At 40.8% G+C, this 22,414-nt stretch overlaps 2 protein-coding genes across 3 annotated transcripts in view; one reads left to right on the top strand and one right to left on the bottom strand.

Moving 5' to 3' along the window:
* Window positions 1–16,177, bottom strand: part of VCPIP1 (valosin containing protein interacting protein 1) — a 36,980-nt gene extending 20,803 nt beyond the window's left edge. Inside the window, exons 1-2 of the mRNA XM_003831356.4 lie at window positions 13,199–16,177; window positions 403–489 (exon numbers count right to left, since the gene is read on the bottom strand). Coding sequence (XP_003831404.1) covers window positions 403–489; window positions 13,199–15,914 — 2,803 coding nt within the window. The 5' untranslated portion in view covers window positions 15,915–16,177. The remainder of the gene's footprint in view (window positions 1–402; window positions 490–13,198) is intronic.
* A 170-nt stretch (window positions 16,178–16,347) lies between these two features.
* Window positions 16,348–22,414, top strand: part of LOC129398620 (putative uncharacterized protein C8orf44) — a 68,355-nt gene continuing 62,288 nt past the window's right edge. Inside the window, exon 1 of one of the 2 annotated variants that reach the window (XR_010112946.1) lies at window positions 16,348–16,657. The gene's annotated coding sequence lies outside the window, so the exon portion shown is untranslated. The remainder of the gene's footprint in view (window positions 16,658–22,414) is intronic. The other variant, XM_063606799.1, reaches the window with a different exon arrangement.

Genomic DNA, 22,414 nt, shown 5'->3' on the forward strand with positions numbered 1-22,414 from the left:
CATGCCTATAATCCTAGCTACTCGAGAAGCTGAGGCAGGAGAATCGCTTGAACCCAGGAGGCAGAGGTTGCAGTGAGCCGAGATCGCGCCATTGCACTCCAGCCTGAGCAACAAGAACGAAATTCCATCTCAAAAAAAAAAAAAAAAAAGAATCATACACCCATACACATAATTTAAGTGAGAAAAGAATAGCAACAAAGTGATAGATTTTTAGTAATACTAGCAGAAAACATAGCTGACCATATCAGGGTAATAATCCATTTTAATTAGGCAAACTGCTAAAAGAATATAAACCTAAAATTAACTTTGAAAATATTTTAGTAGAAAACTATATGAACTTTCTTAATCTTAAAATAGCTTCAGTAGAGCTATTATTTAAGAATAAAATCAAATTAACTATACCCATGGTTTTCTTCATAATACTGTAGAATACACCACCCTGCTGAAACATGTGAGGAAGTCCCTTTGCATAAGACCATACATCTTCTCCTGTAAGACAAAAACAGATATAGTATTAGCAACAAACAAAAGAGTTCCATCCAGGGCTGCTTTAGTAAGGATTAGCCTAGAATAAACATCAAGGCAGAGCTCCTAAATGAGTGAAACAGCCTGACACGCCATAGAGAGATGATACTGAGTGACAGATTGTGGCATACTAGAAAATGCATGGCCTATCTAAATGTGCCAGCCACTGCCAAGTGCTGTCATGGAAGAGTGCACGCCTAGTGTCTTAAGACCATGTGGCTTTTCAAGAGAAGCCCAAAATTCAAGTTTTTAATATGAATTCTCCCAATTTTAAAATGTAGGAACTAATTAAAAAGCATCTTTAGAACTGCATGAGTCAACAAACATGGTGGCTCATGCCTGTAACCCCAGTACTTTGGGGGTCTGTGGATAGCCTGAGTTCAGGAGTTCCGATACCAGCTTTGGCAACATGGCGAAACTCTATCTCTACCAAAAAAAAAAAAAAAAAAAAAATAGCTGGACGTGGTGGCATGTGCCTGTCATCTCAGCTACTTAGAGGGCTGAAGCAGTGGAGTGGCTGGGGGGAACCCCTTGTGCACGGGAGGTGAAGGCTGCAGGGAGCAGTGTTTGCATCACTGCACTCTACCCTGCGTGACAAAGTGAGATCCTGTTTCAAAAAAAGAAAAAACCACAAATCAAGATAGTCAATATTATGATGAACAAAATATATCTGAAGACTCAATCCAGCTCAAAGGAAACTAGTCTGTAAACTCTGTACTAGAACAGATAAGATTATTGAAAGATATTTTTGGGCCAGGCATGGTGGCTCTCTCACGCCTGTAATCCCAGCACTTTGGGAGGCCCAGGCAGGCAGATCACCTGAGGTCAGGAGTTCAAGACCAGCCTGGCCAACATGGTGAAACCCTGTCTCTATTAAAAATACAAAAATTAGCTGAACGTGGTGGCGTGCACCTGTAGTTCCAGCTACTTGGGAGGCTGAGGCAGGAGAATAGCTTGAACCCAGAAGGTGGAGGTTGCAGTGAGCCGAGATCGTGCCATTGCACTCTAGCCTGTGCTACAAGAGCAAAACTCTATCTCAAAAAAAAAAAAAAAGATATTTTTGAAAGTAAAATACAAAATTATAAACATAAATTTTATATTTATATTAAAACCAAGAAATAAACAGAAGGGGCTATTTCAGTACTTATTTCAGTAAGAAATTTCAAATAAAAAGTAAAGAATGATCATCACTGTTGAAGAAATCAATAAAGATGGCAGGAACATAACAGTTACTATGGCTGTTTTTATTTGTTTCTTTATAGTTTACATTCTAATCTGCTAATGTATACGTACTACTTTTATAATCAGGAAGTTTTTAATTTTTAACACAAAAAATTAACTTTTGTCTTCCCTACATGAAGATTATATTGTTGGACCTGAGCTCTGAATAGTTGTGACTGACAGTGCTAATTAATCACTATGTACTTACAACATCTCAGAGTTCTAATCCCACCTCACATTCATAAACAGGGTATGACTTTATGTGGCAGTTGGCTAAACTTACCTTCACTATACCAGCTTAAAGTAGACAAGTTTTAGAAGACTTGACAATTAAAGTTTCAGTTAATCAAAACGTTTACTTATAAACACTTACTAATGATGCAGTACTACTAGAATAGCTATATTTAAGGATGGACACACAGAAGTTTAATATTAATAAGAGTCCACAAATAAAGAAATATTAATAACCACTAGTGGTGGCTCTGATTGCTGAGCTTACTATTAAACCTCACTTGGATAAATTATTTCTATGATGATAACCTTTCATTTCGTTATTGTCAATGTTGTCCTAAATGCACTTAATAGTTTCTAAAATATTCTAGTATAGCATTTATTTGGAAGACATATCAAAAAAAGATAGGGTGGTATTTAATTTTTTTGATAAGAATCCAAACAGGGCTGGTCTAAAGGTAGCGAGTTATCTCAACTGACTGTTCAGTTACAGTTGGAACTGCTTATTCTACCATTTCTCCCCTTCTCACTACCTGCACTTGACTAGTCCAAACAAACAAAAACCACAAGAATGAATAGGTGCCAAAATGGTGAACTCCTCAGAACTGACCAACTGATTAATAAGAAAAATCACATCTCTTAGGTACTTTACATACCTAGTTATTCCTAATTTAAACAGGCAAATCACTTACTCTACTGCAGTGTTTATCAACCTTGTTTTCATTATCTCCCCCTAAGGAGCCTTTACAGGCATTATTTTCCTAGTCCTCCCCATGCCCTCATGATATTTGAATTACACAGATATACCTTATATCTGCTTATGTACTGTATATACATCTTAGTTTTATATATTAATCATAAGATTTTTTCACCCTTCCTCCTCCAAGAACAAATTTTTACCCCCTTCAAAGCAATATGGCCCCACTGTTCCATTGCTTTAAGGGAAATACCATGTAAGCCTCTATTATCTACCAAGCTCTGAGCAGGCTCTTCACATAGTTTCATTAACTCATCACAACTAAGCTCTACAGACAAGGAAACAAGCTCAGAGAGCTTAAATAACTCTTCCAAGATCACACAGCTAGTAAGTGGGAGAGCCAGGATTTGAATCCTGTGTATCAGTCCAAAGCTTATACCCTCCTTTCCATTGACATTAAACCTCTACTGAAGGTCAAATTGGCTAGGCTCACGCCTGTAATCCCAGCACTTTGGGAGGCCGAGGCAGGCAGATTACCTGAGGTCAGGAGTTCAAGACCAGCCTGGCCAACAAGGTGAAACTCCGTCTCTACTAAAAATACAAAAATTAGCCAGGCGTGGTGGCACATGCCTGTTATCCTAGCTACTTTGGAGGCTGAGGCAGGAGAATTGCTTGAGCCCAGGAAACAGAGGTTGCAGTGAGCCGAGGTCGTGCCACAGCACTCCAGCCTGGCTGACAGAGCAAGGCGCACACACAAAAAAAGGTCAAGTTGTGTTTCGGCAAATTTGAAAGAACTATCCAGGCTTTTCTTAATAGAAATTCATGGCATCAACAACTAGTTGGAGAAAAAAATAGGTAATCTCTTTTGCTAAACAAATATCTCCACTGAAGGTCATGTTTGTTGGTACCAAAATGAGGAAAAGGATTAGAGATCAGGAAGCAGGGTTTTGACACTTTGCACAAGTCCTGCACCACTCTCCTATGGCTCTCCACTGCATTTCTCTCCAACCCTCCTAACGCCCAGGTTCAATGCCTGGATTACTGCCACTTCCTCACAGCTGGTTTCCCTTGAGTCTTATCCCCCATAAATCCCTCCTCTATACAGCATTCAGAGTTAAACCTATAATGGTTCCCCAATGCCGTATGGCAAAGTCCAAGTTCCTTTTCCATGGCATACAAGGCACTCTAAGAGTTGGTCCTTGCCTTTCCCATCTGACATCATACCATACCCTTATTTTTACAATGTTATACCACCACACAACTGTTCCTGTTCCCTAAAGGCCAATAATTGTTACGTATCATTTAAAACTCAATCTGGGTATCACTTCCTTTAGGATTCTTTGGAGTGTTGGTTAGGTAGGTACCCTTATTTGATGCTCCTACATATATGAATACCACAGTCCTTATCACACTTCAGGTTAATTAACTTTTCTGTTTTACCTTCCAGACTAGGTTTCCCTTTTATACTTTTCAGATTCAGGGAAAGGTCAGTGGCCTATCTGACTTTTTACCCCCAGGGCCTGGCACAGTGCTGAACAGATGGCAACACTCATAGTATTGGTTGAATGAATGTATAGATGCAAGCTTTTCTAACCAGCCTTATTTTGTTGTTGTCCTGTTTTGTTTTGTTTTAGGCTTTTAGCAGCCTGAAGCTACGGTTTTAATTTCTGTCTCTAGTGATAAGCAGAAAAGTGTGATGAGGAAAGGGCTCTACTGGCCCAACCAGAAACAAAAGCTAAGAACCCATAACTGTATTCTCTACCATAGACACCCTTGGCGGAGTGAATATTATAAACGAGGTTTTTCCTTTTAAACAGTGCCTGAAAGCAATCCAGAATAAACTTAATCGAAGCAGCATGATGATAACCATTCTTCAATGTTACATATATAAAATACAACTAATGATTATATGCTACTGACTTTTCCCTGAATCTTGTTTTCTCTTCGAGAATCTAATAAAACAAAATAATAGCCAAAAAAAGGGAAATAGTTTTTCTACCATTTTATTCGAAAGCAAACTTTTAGAGAATAGGAACAGTTTGGAAAAGCCTCTAACAATTATGTTAATTTATATTTTTGTTAGTCTCCAATTATTTTTGCTTTATAATCCAACTGTTTCTTCATACTACAAAAGTAAAAATACTTCTATCCAATGTACTGTGTATATATAAATGTAGAAAAAAAATCTACACTACTGCCTTGCTTCCACAAATCCTTCCCCCCCATAACCTTCAATCTACTACCTGAAACAGTAGCTATATACGGCAGTGGTACTATGAACGCTTTTTCTTTTGGTTTATCCAATTTTTTTCCTATTTGATGTGAATAACTTTTAATTGTTTAAAAATATGTTAAAATACATTTTTTAAAATGTATTTTTTCTAATTTTTTTCTAATAAAATTATGGAATTAAAAGTTTAAAGTCAACATCAAAAAAAGTTTAAGAGGTCACCATTCTAATTTTTAAATTTTAGGTATTTATTTATTTTTTGAGATAGGGTCTCGCTCTGTCACCCAGGCTGGAAAGTAGTGGCTCAATCATGGTTCACTGCAGCCTTGATCTCCTGAGCTCAAGCAACCCTCTCACCTCAGCTTCCTGAGTAGCTAGGACTACAGGCGTGTGCCACCACAGCCGCTAAGTTTATTTATTTTTTGGAGAGACAGGGTCTCCCTGTGTTGCCCAAGCTGGTCTTGAATGCCTGGTCTCAGGCCATCCTCCTGCCTTGGCCTCCCAAAGTGCTGGGATTATAGGTGTGAGCTACTGTGCCTAGCCTTCTAACTTTAAATATTTAAAAAGGCAATTTGAATTTTTTACTTTGCAATTTATGAGGCAAAGCAGTAAATTTAAAAATCTAATACCTATATGAAATGTATTTTTGTTTTATTTATTTATTCATTTATTTATTTATTTTTGAGACAGAGTCTTGCTCTGTCGCCCAGGCTGGAGTGCAGTGGCATGATCTTGGCTCACTGCAGCCTCTATCTTCCAGGTTCCAGCAATTCTCCTGCCTCAGCCTCCTGGGTAGCTGGGACTACAGGCGCAAACCACCATGCCCAACTAACTTTTGTATTTTTAGTAGATACAGGGTTTCACCATGTTGGCCAGGCTGGTCTTGAACTCCTGACCTCAGGCGATCCGCCCCCTCGGCCTACCAAAGTGCTGGGATTACAGGCTTGAGCCACTGCACCCAGCCTATTTAATTTTTGAGACAGAATCTTGCTCTGTCCCCCAGGCTGAAGTGCAGTGGCGCAATCTCTGTTCACTGAAACCTCCACTTCCTGGGTTCAAGCAATTCTCGTGCCTCAGCCTCCCAAGTAGCTGGGATTACAGGTGTGCGCCACCACTCCCGGCTAATTTTGTATTTCTAGTAGAGATAGGGTTTCTCCATGTTGGCCAGGCTAGTCTCAAACTCCTGATCTTAGACAATTTGTCCATCTCGGCCTCCCAAAGTACTGGGATTACAAGTGTAAGCCACCATGCCCAGCCAAAATGTATTTTTAAAGCCCCAAAAGAAACACCCAAAACGAACTCTGAACTCAAGTATTTATGACCATAAAATGAAGTACTTGTTTATTTAAATTTAAAATTTAAAGAAACAATTCAAAATTTTTTAATAATTTGAATAAATGGTTCCAAATATAAAGTAGGAACACAGGACTGTTTCAACTAGAGAGAATTCCAAAGGTAAAGGTATTCATTTGCTGAAAGAATTGTTGGCATCTCTCTACCCTTCCTGACGTAATCCTCACGTTTAAAAGTTTATCTACCCTATTGATAGTCAAAATGGTTTATAAAAAAGGCATATCTGTTTCTTGCCTGAAATTCAGTCCCCTTAACGGTATATAGTCACACAACTTTAGTGTCACCAGCAGCATTAATGAATATTTTTATCATACACAGACATGCACACAAACTCAATAGTGTTTAAATGTGTACAGAGTCTGAAAGGACACATCCCAATTTATTAATAATGATTTTATCTGGGGAGTACAAATGTTAAGAACTACCATATTTTATAGGTACTTGAATTATTTGAATTTTAAACATTATATTGTAATTGAAAAAATATTTAAAATAAAAGTGATCAAAGTACTTGGAACAGAATCTATTATTATCTAGATTTCCTTTTCTATCTAGAAAGGAATAACATCAATATTTGACTTAATTTTCAAAGTATAATTATATAAAATCACCATTTACAATATATACATTTATCTTAAGATACACCTATGCATTATTTTTTATTCAACTTTATAACTGCTCTCCCATTACAAGTATGCTACATATAAATCAACAGAAGGGCTATCAGAAGGCATAGAAAGAATAATAATATGCAGCCAGACACGGTGGCTCATGCCTGTAATCCCAGCACTTTGGGAGGCCCAGGTAGGCGGATCACGAGGTCAGGAGTTCGAGACCAGCCAGGCCAACATGGTGAAACCCCATCTCTACTAAAAATATAAAAATTAGCCAGGTGTGGTGGCAGGCGCCTGTAATTCCAGCTACTCGGGAGGCTGAGGCAGAAGAATCGCTTGAACCTGGGAGACAGAGGTTGCAGTGAGCCAAGATTGCACCACTGCACTCCAGCCTGAACGACAGAGCAAGGCTCCATCTTGGGGGGAAAAAAAAATAAAGAAGAATATGCATAAGTACTATCTAGATTTGAAACTGCCCTTTACCCAACATTTGAAAAAAAAAAAGATGCAATAATAATATTCAGTTGTCACCTAAAAAATAAGTGTCTCAGTCCCAAGCGTGATTCTGGAAAATTCTTTTTTCTTTTTTTGAGACAGAGTCTCACTCTGTCACCAGGCTGGAGTGCAATGGCATGATCTTGGCTCACTACAACCTCCACCTCCTGGGTTCAAGTGATTCTCCTGCCTCAACCTCCTGAGTAGCTGGGATTACAGGCGAGCGCCATCATGCCCGGCTAATTTTTGTATTTTTAGTAGAGACAGGGTTTCACCATCTTGGCCAGCCTGGTCTCAAACTCCTGACCTCATGATCCACCCGCCTCAGCCTCCCAAAATGCTGGATTAAATGCGTGAGCCACCGCGCCCAGCCGATTCTGGAAAATTCTAAGGCATTTACAACATCAAGAGGTATTATGAAATTACAAAATATTGTGTATTTTAAATATATATATATGTTAAAAAGCCACACAATTCTTTCAGGAACAGAGAAAGTATATCAAAATGAAACAAGTTTCTCAACTCCTGAAAGGTTGGTACACTTTGTAGTAAAGCAAGGAAGTGTCATGTAGCCTAATTTCATTTAAGTAACTCCAAACTGACAAATTCTGTTCTTCACCTAAATCTGTCCTTACCTCTAGGAAAACAAAAAAACAAACAAAACTAGAAACTTAATGAAATATAACACTAAGAAAAAATAAATTAGCCCAAATATTTATGGTGGATAATGTACCACCTATCCTGTCTACCATGAAAGGAAACCTACAAATAACTGATCTACAAGAAATTTTTTGTTTTTTTTTGGAAAGAGTGTTGCTCTGTTGCCCAGACTGGAGTGCAGTGGCGCAATCTTGGCTCACTGCAACCGCACCAGGTCTACAAGAAATCTGAACGACGTATTTTGCAAAGCCAGAGTCTTTTAAGTATTATATAAATAATGAAGATGACTGTCTGCAAAAAATTAAGTTCAATTACTTTGTGGTCTGGATAAAAGAGATTAAAAATGTAAAATATTATGGGTAAAATATTGTTATTCCATTTTATAGTTCCTAAGATTCAAAGTTACTAGGTTCCATGAATGACTTGTACTAAGCCAAAGACTAATACACCTACTTATTGTTTTATTAATATAAGTAATAGACGATCTAGTCAATGAATATCCTACTTAAAAATGAAAGAAAAAGCTCATGTCCCTGGCTATCATGCAGTCAGCCTATTTAGTGAAAACATACAGGCCGGGTGCAGTGGCTTATGCCTGTAATCCTAGCACTTTGGGAAGCCGAGGCGGTGGATTGTCTGAGCTCAGGAGTTCGAGACCAGCATGGGCAACGTGGCGAAACCCCATCTCTACTAAAAATACAAAAAATTAGCTGGGCGTGGTGGTGCGCACCTGTAGTCCCAGCTACTTGAGAGGTTGAGAATCACTTGGACCCAGGAAGCAGAGGTTGCAGTGAGCTGGGATCACACCACTGCACTCCAGGCTGGGCGACAATCTGTCTCCAGGAAAAAAAAAGAAAGAAAATATACAATCCCCATGTATATATTTGATTCTTAATCAAATGAGAAGTTCTAAAATGCTGGGTTGGTCCTATTTGGGGATTTTATAATTTTTATGTATTTAGAAAATAAAGCTGGAGATCTGCTGATGAAAGCTAAAAAGTATGGAACTCCTTCAGCTGAAAGCCTGCAGGTAAGTTAATGGAGGGCAAGCACTGACTTTCATTTATCTTTGTACACTCAACATACATACAAGTTCATAGTATACACTGATTTTGCTGAAATAATTGCATTCATTAATCCAACAAGCATTTACTTGGTACCTACTATGTGCCAGGCCCTGAACTAGGAAATAAGGTATTGATTAGTGAAGAAAATAGGGTTCAGTCTCTGTCTTGATGGACTTTATAATATAGTGGGGGAGGCAAACAAATAATTAAACCAACAAATAAGATTATTAAAAATTGTGACAGATGCCGTGAGGGACATCAACAGGGTACACTGATAGAGGGAACCTACTTAGAATGGTCAGCAAAGTTTTCTCAAACCCTTACAGGGTGGTGGTATTTAAGCCTAAACTTAAACGAGAAAGAACCAGCTATTTGAACAGCATAAAGTCTGATGAGCTATATTCTAAACTAACATAACACAGCTTAGCTCACATTTGGTAATTCACAAAGTAATTTCTGCACTTTGAAATCTGTAATCTTCTAAACAAGCTCTGTCATTTTCTAGCCCTCTCCAATCTAAACATCAACAGTTCCCCAGTACTCTTTACATATGGTTAGTATTTATCCCCAAACTGAATTTTGTAGGAACATCTTTTTTTTTAAATTAAGAATATCTTCGGCCAGGCGCAGTGGCTCATGGCTGTAATCCCAGCACTTTGGGAGGCCGAGGAGGGCGGATCACCTGAGGTCGGGAGTTCAAGACCAGCCTGACCAACATGGAGAAACTCTATCTCTACTAAAAATACAAAAATTAGCTGGGTGTGGTGGCATGTGCTTGTAATCCCAGCTACTTGGGAGGCTGAGGCACGAGAATTGCTTGAACCCAGGAGGCAGAGGTTGCAGTGAGCCGAGATCGCACCACTGCACTCCAGCCTGGCGACACTGCGAGACTCTGTCTCAAAAAAAAATATCTTCTACATAATTCAAATACAGTCATAAGCGAACTAGAGGAAGAAAACTAAGATTTATAAGGGACTAATATAATACAGGCTATGCACTTAATACTTCAATTTAAAGCAGAAAGTATCTCAAGTGATATCATTACAAAAGTAACACAATGCTCTCTTTTACACCCAAATTTTGTGTTGGTAGTGGAAGCAGTTTTAAAGAAATGTGTGGGTTTATACAGGCATAAATGCTGGATATGAAGAGGGAAGGGATCAGAATAGAAAGACATTATCTTGGTGAACTCACTGCAGTCCATACTCTAGTTCTCTCAGATATTCAGGTCCAAGAACCTCCAACCAAACTCAGAAATTTATACACCAGAATTATATTTGATTAATTTTCATTATGAAATATATTATCAACCAGGCACAGTGACTCACGCCTGTAATCCCAGCACTTTGGGAGGCTGAGGCGGGCAGTTCATGAGATCAGAAGATTGAGACCATCCCAGCTAACACGGTGAAACCCTGTCTCTACTAAAAATACAAAAAAATTAGCCAGGTGTGGTGGCGCATGCCTGTAATCCCAGCTACTCAGGAGGCTGAGGCAGGAGAATCATTTGAACCCAGGTAGCAGAGGTTGCAATGAGCTGAAATCGCGCCACTGCATTCCAGCCTGGGCGACAGAGTGAGACTCTGTCTCAAAAATCTATATATAATCATACTGATCAGATTTTTTTTTTTTTTTTTTTTGAGATACAGTCTTGTTCTGTCGCCCAGGCTGGAGTGCAGTGTCACGATCTCGGCTCACTGCAACCTCTGCCTCCCCGGTTCACAAGATTCTCCTGCCTCAGCCTCCTGACAAGCTGGGACTACAGGCTCCTGCCACCACACCCGGCTAATTTTTTTTTTGTATTTTTAGTAGAAACAGGGTTTCACCATCTTAGCCAGGATGGTCTCGAACTCCTGACCTCGTGATCTGCCCGCCTCAGCCTCCCAAAGTGCTGGGATTACAAGCATGAGCCACCATGACTGGCTCTGATCATATTTTTAAGACTACTGATCATAATCCTGCCCATGTCCGTTTATTAGTCTACAATGGAGAATACAGCTTTCAAAGTGAACACGTCCTTATCTGCACTGTCACCTGTACATCAAAACTTGTTATCAGGAAGCTAAATAAGTGTTACGAATAGATGCCTGATGAACATGGAAATCAGGCAAAGGGATAGAGATGTTTCAGCCAGGCCACAGTCAGGATTGTTCAAATATTCCTACCCCTCGACAGAGATTACCTTTCTAGTTACCAGAATTTTCATGAACCCCAGATGATGTACCTTTTTCCTTTGTACAGCAGTATATGAACATTGCCGAATTCTGCTTTTCACTTTTTTCAATGTTCAGTGCTGACTGACCATCCATTCCATTTCTGCAGATACAGCCTTTCTTTAGCTGTGTTAATGTCATCTATTTAATTCAATTAAAAAACATTTCAGAGTGCATACTACCTGCTGAGCACTATTATCAGGTTCTGTGCATACAAGGATAAAGATAAGAGCCACATTCTCAAGAGTCCATCTTCTATTGAGGAAGATCTTCTCTTTCCTGTTTTTGACCTGGGAGATTGAAGGTCTTTTATTTATTTACTTATTCATTTATTTATTTATTTTTTGAGACAGTCTCGCTCTGTCGCCAGGCTGGAGTGCCGTGGCGCGATCTAGGCTCACCGCAACCTCCAACTCCGGGGTTGAAGCGATTCTCCTGCCTCAGCCTCCAGAGTAGCTGGGATTACAGTCACAGGCCACCTAGGATTTGTATTTAAGTACACTAGCATTCGTATTTAAGTGACCTTGATCACAAGGTCAGGAGATCAGGACCATCCTGGTCAACAAGTTGAAACCCCGTCTCTACTAAAAATACAAAAATTAGCTGGGCATGGAGGTGTGGGCCTGTAGTCCCAGCTACTTGGGAGGCTGAGGCAGGAGAATTGCTTGAACCCGGGAGGTGGAGTTTGCAGTGAGCCGAGATGGCGCCACTGCACTCCAGCCTGGAGACAGAGCAAGACTCCATCTCAAAAAAAAGAAAAAAAAAAAAAAGAAATATATAAAGCGCATAGGACAGTTCCTGACATACTCCCCAATTCAATTACTATGTCTGGCAAACTAAAATCAACAATTCCGGGTTCTAAATTTGTGCAGGGTTTTTAGATCCCCTATTTACTACTCCCCCAGATAAGCCAGGAGTAGTATTCATTTTGGTAGATTAAGGCCCAAATCACTGCCATATAGTACTATCAGAAAACAGAATCAAAACCCAGATGACTTTTCTCATTGAAAGCTTTAATCTCAGCAAAAATAAAACCCTTCCAGTAACACATTTAAATTTTACTTCATACTTTAAGACTTAGTAAAGCATACTAAGTTATTTCAAAACAAAGACTAAGCAAATATAGACACTGTAAAAAGTACACCATTTAACAGTATCCCAAATCATCTAAAACTTTAAATTACACATTTGGTTAATATATTTTTCTTTAATTTATGCTGATTAAAAACAAATACTTCTTTACACCATTACCATCCATCTCTGTTTATGTTTCTCATGAACTACAACTTATAATAGTTCATTATAATTGATGGCAAAGACTTGAGTAGTGAAATTACTTGAATACAAATCCTAGTGTACTTACATACAAATCCTAGTGTATGAGAAAGAAAAATGTGATGAACTGGGAAAGGAAGAAAATGAAATGTAAGAGACTACTAGGTGGGAGTGCAGTGAGAATATAAACACCAGAAACTGCAATTCATCAAACAGGAAGTGCTGAAATCACATGACATACAGGAAAATAAAAATTAAAAATAAATGAAAAAGGGGCAAGGTAGGCAGGATCAATAGAGCCTACCAAAAAGTTTAAAACGCTTTAAATAAATACAAGTCTGTTTTTTAAAAAGCAATTGCAAGAATAAGATATATTTAAATAATCTGTTGACTATTATTGAGGGACTACCTTAACTTTCTATTTTCCTAATAGTTACTCAATAATCCTATTAACATCTATCCATTAACTGTTCAAAATACTAAAAATAATTCTCTCCTGAAATATATAATTAAAAACTTACAATGGCTACAGATTTCTTTTTCCCCAAAGATAAGAGGAAAACTCAGTGTATTATATTTACAATTAAGGTATACCATCAGAATTAAATTCATCTTACCCATTAATGTTGCTAAAAGACACAAGGAGTACATTTCTTTTTCAGCTTGCTCCTGAAGTTCCTTAGATGACAGTTTACCAGTAACAGCAATATCTTCTTGTTTCACAGTGTGGGCTGAGTGTGCTGCAGCAGACTGACCACCTTCAGCTTTACTTTTTAGAATTTCTATTGTAATTCTGTCGCCATGCTGTAAAGGAACTGGTTCCTTTTCCATTCCTGCCTGTGGTGGCATTAACTCTTTAGGAGGAAACCCGTATCTAATACACTGTAAATATGGAGGAATGTTGAATTCTCTGGCTATACTTTCCTGAAGTTCAAAAAAGGTTGTTGAAGACTTAAGGGTAACCATGGACTGTCGTCCATCATTAGTTGTGATTCGGATCTTCTTCTCCTTAGAAGTTGTCGGTGAATAGGGAGCCTTGGTAGGTGTAGCAGGTGCAGAGGATGGACCATCACGAATGGTACTGGGAGAAACAGTCCTGGGTTGCCCTTTTTGTTCTTGTTTTAACTTCTCTGTTTTCCGTTTCTGCATTACAGAAGCCTGTTCCGTAATATTCTGTTGAATAGTTCTTTCCGTTTTACTCATGTTTAACTCCTCCTTGTGCAAAGTTTTTGTTTTCTGTCCAGTAAGAATAATTTTAGTTGGGAGCTGAGACTCTGATTCTTGTCCTTGAACATCTCCAACTCTTTGGGCGTGAGCACCATCTATATTTACAGGAGTATAATCATCGGGATTCTTTTTGGCAGTCTGATGCAATATAGTGTGGACAACTTTCTGAACTAGGATTTCACTCCCAAATTCACCTGGAAAGTGCTTGGTAACAAGTTTCATTGCAACATCGTAAACATTACTATTCAAAGATGAATCACTTTCATACTGGAACCAATATACTGTTTCTCTGACCACTCTTCCACCCCATTCTAAAGTAATAGGGAAAGCTTCTGGTAGATTGTCATACTCCTTACCATCCCAAAAGTGTTTGAATCCACAACCACATTTGCCACCAGTGGACCTAGAATTAGTTCTGTCTCCATCCAAATACACAATAGACCCATCTCCTCTGACCTTTCGCACAGATGTGCCATGGCACCAATTACAAGCTGTTAGGTTACTCATTCCATAGTCTGGTACCAGAACATCTTTCACTGAATCATATGAGCAAACCAAATTGTTCAAGGGAAAGCTATAATTTTTGTCAGTCCTCAGCTGTCCATGAGTACTTTTTGCCAGGTTATACAATTTCCCTCCAGGAGCCAACCACTCTGGAGGAACATGAAGTTCAGAAAGGGCACCACAGAGCAAACATTTGTGAAGGCGATTATCCATTACTGCTTTTTTAGCAGCTGCTGTGACTTCCTCAGGCTGAACTCCTATCACTCCAGTCCTTCTGTAGAAATACTGATGGACATCAGCAACCAAACTAGGATGGATACCATGTTTGTCCATAAAGACTTCTTCCATAGCAGCAACAAGCCTAAGTAAGTATTTATCTTGCAAACTTCTGTCACCTCCAATAACACAACCACCATCCTCTTCAAGTTTTATGTACTTTTTAATAAGGTCCTGAGGCACACCCCATGCTTTAGGAAGCAAATTCATAGGCAGTTTGGGCAAAGCAGCCCCTTTTATGCCTACCAAGGGGATATAATGGTTTCTACCGGAGCTGCTCCATGCAATACAGATTGGTTTGTTCAAATGACCATCTTTCCCAGTGCACTTCTCTGCAGGGATGAGCCCAGGTAGAAAGGTGGCTGAATAATCACCAGAGCTTCTCATGCCACTGAGGGAATCTAACAGAATAATAGGACGATGTAGCACATTGGCAAGACCAAATATGTGGATATTCCTCAGGCCCAAGGGAACACCCTCAGGTGGTACAAACAGAGGGTCACACTCATTGATAATGTCCTCCCACTCAGCAGCATCAATGAAGTCATGGAACAGAGCTTGATATCGGGCCAGGTGCTGCTGAAAGTGCTGTTTAAGATTCTCTCTTAAGGCATGCCAGAAGAGCTCTCGGCCTACTAGAGCCCGAGACACAGCATGCACCAAGCAGTGTCCATCCCCGTCCACATGCACTGGAATGAGACATTCTTGGCTTTTATTGGCCCGCTTAATGTCCTCCAGAGTGTCATGCAAATACAGGAGGCTTCCGGAGCGGTCCTTGCCATAGCCCACAGTGTTAACATGCTCTGGTTCTATGAGGAAGGCGCGGTCACCCAGTAAGGCGCAATCGAACAGTTCGCCCTGGTTCATGTCCCGGAGAAGCTTGGCCCGGCCTGTCTGTTTGTCCATTCCATAGCGAGCTAATATGGGCGACAACAATTTGCAGTGATAGTTGGAAAGGCCCATCACCTTTACCAGTTCCGTGTTCTTCTTGGGTGCCCCCGTAACCCCGAGCAGCGCGTTCCGCAGCAGGTTGTGTAGCACTACGTCCGGGTCGGTCACCTCCTCAACCCCCAGCAGCTGTTGCTGCTCGTGCCGCTGGCCGCACTCGGTACACTCGATGCTGACAGAACCGGAGGCCGGGAAAAACAGACGCGCCTGGCACTTCGGATCCGGGCAGCTCCCGGAAAGGATTCTCCGGTCTCTCCGCTTCAAAAGCCCCCCCGAAGCAGCCGCCGACGCCGACGCCAAGGACGACGGAGTCTGTGGAGCCTCAGGGGGAGGAGGTGGCGGCGGCAACGGAGGCGGCGGCGGCGGCGGCTGAGACATAGCTCCTGGCTCTCGTGTCTCGCTCCGCGTCCCAGGCGACCCTCAAAAGCTCATAGCCCAGACCCCCACCAACCCAACTCGGTCCAGTCCAGGCCCAGGGCGAAGCACTTTCCTTTCCCTACCAGCTCTTCCTCCTCCTAAGCGAAGGCGGAAGCGCCGGACGTTGTTTCTCTTCTTACTTCTCCACTGCCGTAGCCGTTGCCCCGAACGTAACGGCCACCACCCCACCCCGCACTCACACTCACTCACTCTCGCTCTCTCTCCCTCAGACACAGACATACACGCCCTCATTGAGTGTGCGCAGGCGCAGCTTCCGCTCTGCCCTCTGGGAATTAGAGTCTTCCAGCCTCTGTGCTGGCCATCAAGCCCTAGGATCTTGAGTCCAGAAGGAACTACAAGTACCGTGAGGCCAAGCGGTTCAGCGCTAGAGGAGAGGAGGAAGAGGACGGCAACAGGAAAAGGGGCGAAAGAAAGATGGTGACTCGCGTTGCCTGCCGGTAGTTGTAGTTTTACTGGGCTCTCCTTCGTCGTCTTCCCCACTCTGCAGCCCAAGGCAAAGAGTCTGAGAGACCACATTTCCTAGGATGCCGTGCGGTGCGTCCAGCTGCACTTCCTCCTTAGGCGGAGGGGAAGATTCAGGGAAGCTTGGTTAAAAACAGTTATGGCAGTGGGAGTCGAAGCGAGGGTCTGAAGTTCACGACTACTAGAAGGGGAGGGGAGTGGAAAGGCTCTCAGTGAAAAAGGTACAGTAAATAAATGTCCAGGGATATTGGGGGTTGGGAAGTTGAATAAATGGTCTAATCTAGGCTGGAGGCCATAAGGGGGAAAATAGTTGATTCTCGGAAGCTCTGCCTTCTCCCCCTCTCTAGTGCGAATCACTGAGGCGCCATTTGATTTTTCGTTTCCTGCATGTTTTGGCAGTTTACAGTGCAAATAACGGTACCTTGGATGTCTGTAGAGTTTTGTGTGCATATACAAATTCTCTTAACTAGGTTTAATTTCATTTGCTCTTTACCACCCTACCCCCCAGAGAATAATAAGAGCCATCATTTGTTAAGTTCTTAATATGTGTCTGGACAGCATTTGCATAACACGATATCATTTGATCTTTAAAAATAACCTTCTTAGGAAACAGGCCCAGAAAGGAAATGACTTGCTAAAGTTCAGGCAGCTGATAAGTGACTGGATGGACATTCAGATCTCAATCTGTCTTCTTTTTACAGATAAGGACATAGGCAGGAAAGGTTAGGCCTGTATTACATAGAATAGTAACTAGCATTTGCTTACTATTGCCTTATAGTTTACATATTTAATAATATGTTCACATGTATCATCTCATCCTCACACCAGTCCTGTAATACCTTTACCAGGTGGTGTTGACTTCATTTACAATCAGGGAAACTGAGACTAAAAGGAATTAAGTGACTTGCCCAAGGTCAAGTCACCAGTTATGCTGGATCCCAATCTCAAACCTTGAGAGTGATTTTTACGCTGCTGCTTACCAAAAAATCCCGGCTGGGCGCAGTGGCTCACGCCTGTAGTCCCAGCACTTTGGGAGGCTGAGGCGGATGGATCACGAAGTCAGGAGATCGAGACCATCCTGGCTAACATGGTGAAACCCCGTCTCTACTAAAAATACAAAAAAATTAGCCGGGCGTGGTGGCGGGCGCCTGTAGTCCCAGCTACTTGGGAAGCTGAGGCAGGAGAATGGCGTGAACCCGGGAGGCGGAGCTTGCAGTGAGCCGAGATCGCGCCACTGCACTCCAGCCTGGGCGACAGAGCAAGACTCCGTCTCAAAAAAAAAAAAAAAAAACCCAAAATCTTAGGCTCAAATCTTTTGCTAGGCCTTAGAGTCTCCTCTTAGTGATGAAGGGATGTTTACTGTTAAGGAGGCAACAGCTTTATTCTTCTTTCACTTGTGTAGGAAACTGCTTCTTCATACAGAACGATATTCATATGTTAATTGAAAGCTAGTATTATTTTTGTACATTCATCCCCTTTCACTTATTCCGGAAATTCTTGCTTTCTGGAAGTTTAGTATCACCTTAGGTAAGTGGACTACCTCAAAATTTCTGAAACATTTGGCACCAACTAGAAACATTAGTGAAGTCCATGAGATCATTTGAGTCTTCTGTAGCTGCCCAGGAAACCGCCTGATTAGGTTTTGTGTGTGTGTGTGTGTGTGTGTGTGTGTGTGTGTGTGTGTGTGTGTATGTATGTGTGTATATGTATGTAGAACTTGATGCTTTGAAATGAACCATCTGCAAAATAGAGGCCCATAAAGGGTATTAGTTTTGATGTGCACCTAATTGTTACAATTTTCTTGAAAATAAATATTTGAAAGAGAAATCCTCCATAATGGACCTTAATTACAAGAGAAGTGATTTTTCCTATCTTGGGATATTTTTCTTTCTTTCTTTTTTTTTTTTTTTTTTTTTTTTTGAGACAAGAGTTTCACTCTCGTTGCCCAGGCTGGAGTGCAATGGCGTCATCTTGGCCCACCCCAACCTCCGCCTCCCGGGTTCAAACCATTCTCTTGCCTCAGCCTGCCGAGTAGCTGGGATTACAGGCATGAGCCACCACGCCCAGCTAATTTTGTATTTTTAGTAGAGACGGGGTTTCTCCATGTTGGTCAGGCAGGTCTTGAACTCCTGACCTCAGGTGATCCGCCCGCCTCGGCTTCCCAAAGTGCTGGGATTACAGGCGCAAGCTACCGTGCCCGGCCGGAGTGGGTATTTTTCAATAAAGTTTTTCTCAGAGAATTCATGCAAGAAAAGTTGTTTATTCTAACAAGTTTGGTGGTAACTACACAGATTGGTTTTGGCACTGATTTTTTATTAACAGTCGAATGCTTTATAAGTAGAGAAATTGGGTATCTCCTTTAAGTGGAGATTATTTTATGCTGTGACTAAAATGTTACACCTGCAGTGAAACTTTTTCTCATACAGAATCCAAATAATTGAATTAAAGCTTTGTAGCACATGAGATGACAACAGTCTGCAATTCTAACACTGTCAGGTACTTTTATATCTTAACAACACCAGGCCAAATTTTTCTTATTGATGATACATATACATAGTGAAGTAGATTTTTAAAATTGTATTTGAATATGTCATTCTGAACCATACTATGACAAAATAATCACTTCCCACCCCACTGAAGAATGAGAAGCCTTTTTCTGGCTTGTCTAGATCATTTAATAAGTTTGTAGATGCACTCAAAGTTCAGAAAGAAAGCTAACATAAAGGGGCAATGAAATTAACCATGCCAAGTTTAATATGTGAATTAATTATTTATTACTAGCACTTAGAAGGCATGGATACCTACAAAGAAAAAAAAAATTGTTAGGTCAAAAATAGGACATACTGTTTCTTATAAGACCGGAGGAGTGTAGAAAGCCTCTCCTGCTTATGCAAGATCTGCAGGCTTCCTTCCTCTTTTCCTCCCAAATTCCATGATCTTGCCTAATGAAGATTAACTTAACTACCTAATTAACTTTCACAGGATTTTTGTGGGGTAGATAATAGTTCTTGTTTTTAGTAGTCCAGATGAAAAGAATAAGCTGGGCCTCTGACATTAGCTGTGCTGATACACGTCTCTTCTACCACCATCACCCCAGCATCACTAATACCTAAATTGCCAAAATTCAGTTAAAATAGAAATTGATCTTTTTCATAGTTTCTAGTATGGCACTTGTAAACTCCCTATATTGCTTTTAACAAACTTGGTAAATGTAAATGCAGAAGTCATCCACTTTTACCAACAGAACAACCATCATTGTTCTTGATCTTTTATATTTTATATATATAAGGAAGGGAATCATAACTTTGGGGATTGCTGTAAGTTGGCCACATACCTGCCTATATAAACTATACATCTTTACCAAGAATTGACTGTGTTCTTCCAGACCCATACCACGTATAGTCAGACTTCCAGTCACAAGCTTCGACTGAAGCTCAAAGTGGATTTGGGAGGGACTAATTATTGAAGTAGGTATTATAAGAATTTAAAGGGATGCAAAATTTCATCTCTGTCTCAAAGAAGCTTAGAGTTTAATAGAAGAGGGAGGCTAAACTAAATTGTTCATAAATATAAGTAGAATAAAGCATGTAATCAAAATAATACAGGAAATATCACAAATGCTATGAAAATTTAATTGAGGGCAATTTATTATAGGGCAGTGTTTTGAGTATATCATCTTAATCTTTAAAACACTCCTGTGTTACAGTATTGTCCTTATACGGATAAGATTTAACTCTAAAAGGTTAACATCGTTTTTATTACCACCAGCTATGAAATAGAGCTGGGCTTCAAATCAAGATTTTCCTTGTTCAGCACTCACTCTTTCCACTACATCACAGCTGCTTACTGATTTGAGAGAGAATTAGGCAAGAAGTCAATACAAACTGGTGGCCAGTAGCCAAACTTGGCTTGATGTAGTTTTGTTGGGTCAGCAGGAGTTTAACTTTTTTTTTTTGAGATGGAGTCTCACTCTGTCTCCCAGGTTGGAGTGCAGTGGCGCGATCTCGGCTCACTGCAAGCTCCGCCTCCCGGGTTCGCGCCATTCTCCTGCCTCCGCCTCCCGAGTAGCTGGGACTACAGGTGCCCGCCACCACGCCCGGCTAATTTTTTTGTGTGTATTTTTAGTAGAGATGGAGTTTCACCGTGTTAGCCAGGATGGTCTTGATCTCCTGACCTCGTGATCTGCCTGCCTCTGCCTCCCTAAGTGCTGGGATTACAGGCTTGAGCCACCGTCCCCGGCCTTTTTTTTTTTTCTAATGTGAATGTCTTTGAGCAGTGGCCAGTATTTCACTCTTTAAGACCTTACACCAGGGCCCCTTGAGACAAATGACCGAGTACAGAGCTACAAGTCATTCCTTCGCACAGTAGTCCTCAAGCTTTAATGTGCATCACAGTCAAATGGAAGGCTTGCTAAAACACAGATTGCTGGGCTCCATCTTAGAATGAGTGTGTCTGAGGTGGAGCCTGAGAATTACATTTCTAGCAAGTTCTCTGGTTGCAGATGCTGCCAGTCCTTGCGAGGATCACACTTTGAGAATCACTGCTTACCAAACTTGTAGGGCACTTTTGGGGAAGGCTTGTTGTGTTTCTGTTGTTTATAATACAAAAGGAATTGCTTGTCAGAATGTGCAGAAATAGATTAAAAAGAAAATTAAAATTATCTATCAGAGATTATAATTGCTAACATTTTTAATGGACCATTCAAGCTCCTTTTTTCTATGTGTGTATAGTATGTACTTTTTTAAGAAACCAAAATTATATAATAATAATAATAGCTATTAACACCTTTTTAGCATCTATTGTGCACCGGGGTCTTTACATGTAGTATTTACTTAATCCTTTTAATATCCTTATGAAGCAGGTACCATTACTATCATTCTTATTTTTCAGATGAAGAACTTGAGGCACAGAAAGGTTAAGTAACTTGTTCAGTGTCTCATTGCTAGTAGGTAGCATAATCAGGATTAAAACCAAAGCAAGGCCAGGCTAACACCTGTAATCTCAGCTCTTTGGGAGGCCAGGACAGGTAGATCACTTGAGGCCGGGAGTTCGAGACCAGCCTGGCCAACATGGTGAAACCCTGTCTCTATTAAAAATACAAAAATCAGCCGGGCATGGTGCCTGCCTGTAGTCCCAGCTGCTTGGGAAGCTGAGACAGGAGAATTGCTTGAATGTGGTAGATGGAGGTTGCAGTGAGCCAAGATCACGCCACTGCCCTCCAGTCTGGGTGACAGAGTGAGACTCTGCCTCAAAACAAAAAACAAAAAGGAAAACAAAAAACCAAAGCAATCTAGTGCCAGAACCACTCTGCTATACTGACTCTTCTACTGTGCATACTGTTTTTCACCTGTATTGTGTAATCACATCATGAACAATCTTGATATTAGACATTTCTTGTTTAACATTTAATTTTTTAATTTTATGTAATTTTTTGTTTAAGAGACAAGGTCTTGTTATGTTGCCTAGGCTGGAGTTGAACTCTTGGGCTCAAGCTATCCTCCTACCTCAGCCTCCTGAGTAGCTGGGACCTCCAGCACGTACCACCACACTCGGCCTCTTGTTTAACATTTTAAGTGAAAGCCTGCTTTTTTCTCTTAAAATATTTGAAACGTTTAAAGATATACGCAAAAATAATGTAAAAAAAACTCATGCACCCACTACTAGATTTAACAAAAGTTAATTTTTCTGCATATTTGCTTCATAATCCCCCCCTCTTTAAAAAACACATTATAGGCCGGGCGTGGTGGCTCACGGCTGTAATCCCAGCACTTTAGAAGGCCGAGGCAGGCGGATCACAAGGTCAGGAGATCGAGACCATCCTGACTAACAGGGTGAAACTCCGTCTCGACTAAAAATACAAAAAATTTGCCGGGCATGGTGGCGGGCAAAAAAATTAGCCAGGCGTGGTGGCGGGCGCCTGGAGTCCCAGCTACTCGGGAGGCTGAGGCAGGAGAATAGCGTGAACCCAGGAGGCAGAG

This window comes from Pan paniscus, chromosome 7 (genome assembly GCF_029289425.2).
Source record: "Pan paniscus chromosome 7, NHGRI_mPanPan1-v2.0_pri, whole genome shotgun sequence".
NCBI classification, from domain to species: domain Eukaryota; kingdom Metazoa; phylum Chordata; class Mammalia; order Primates; family Hominidae; genus Pan; species Pan paniscus.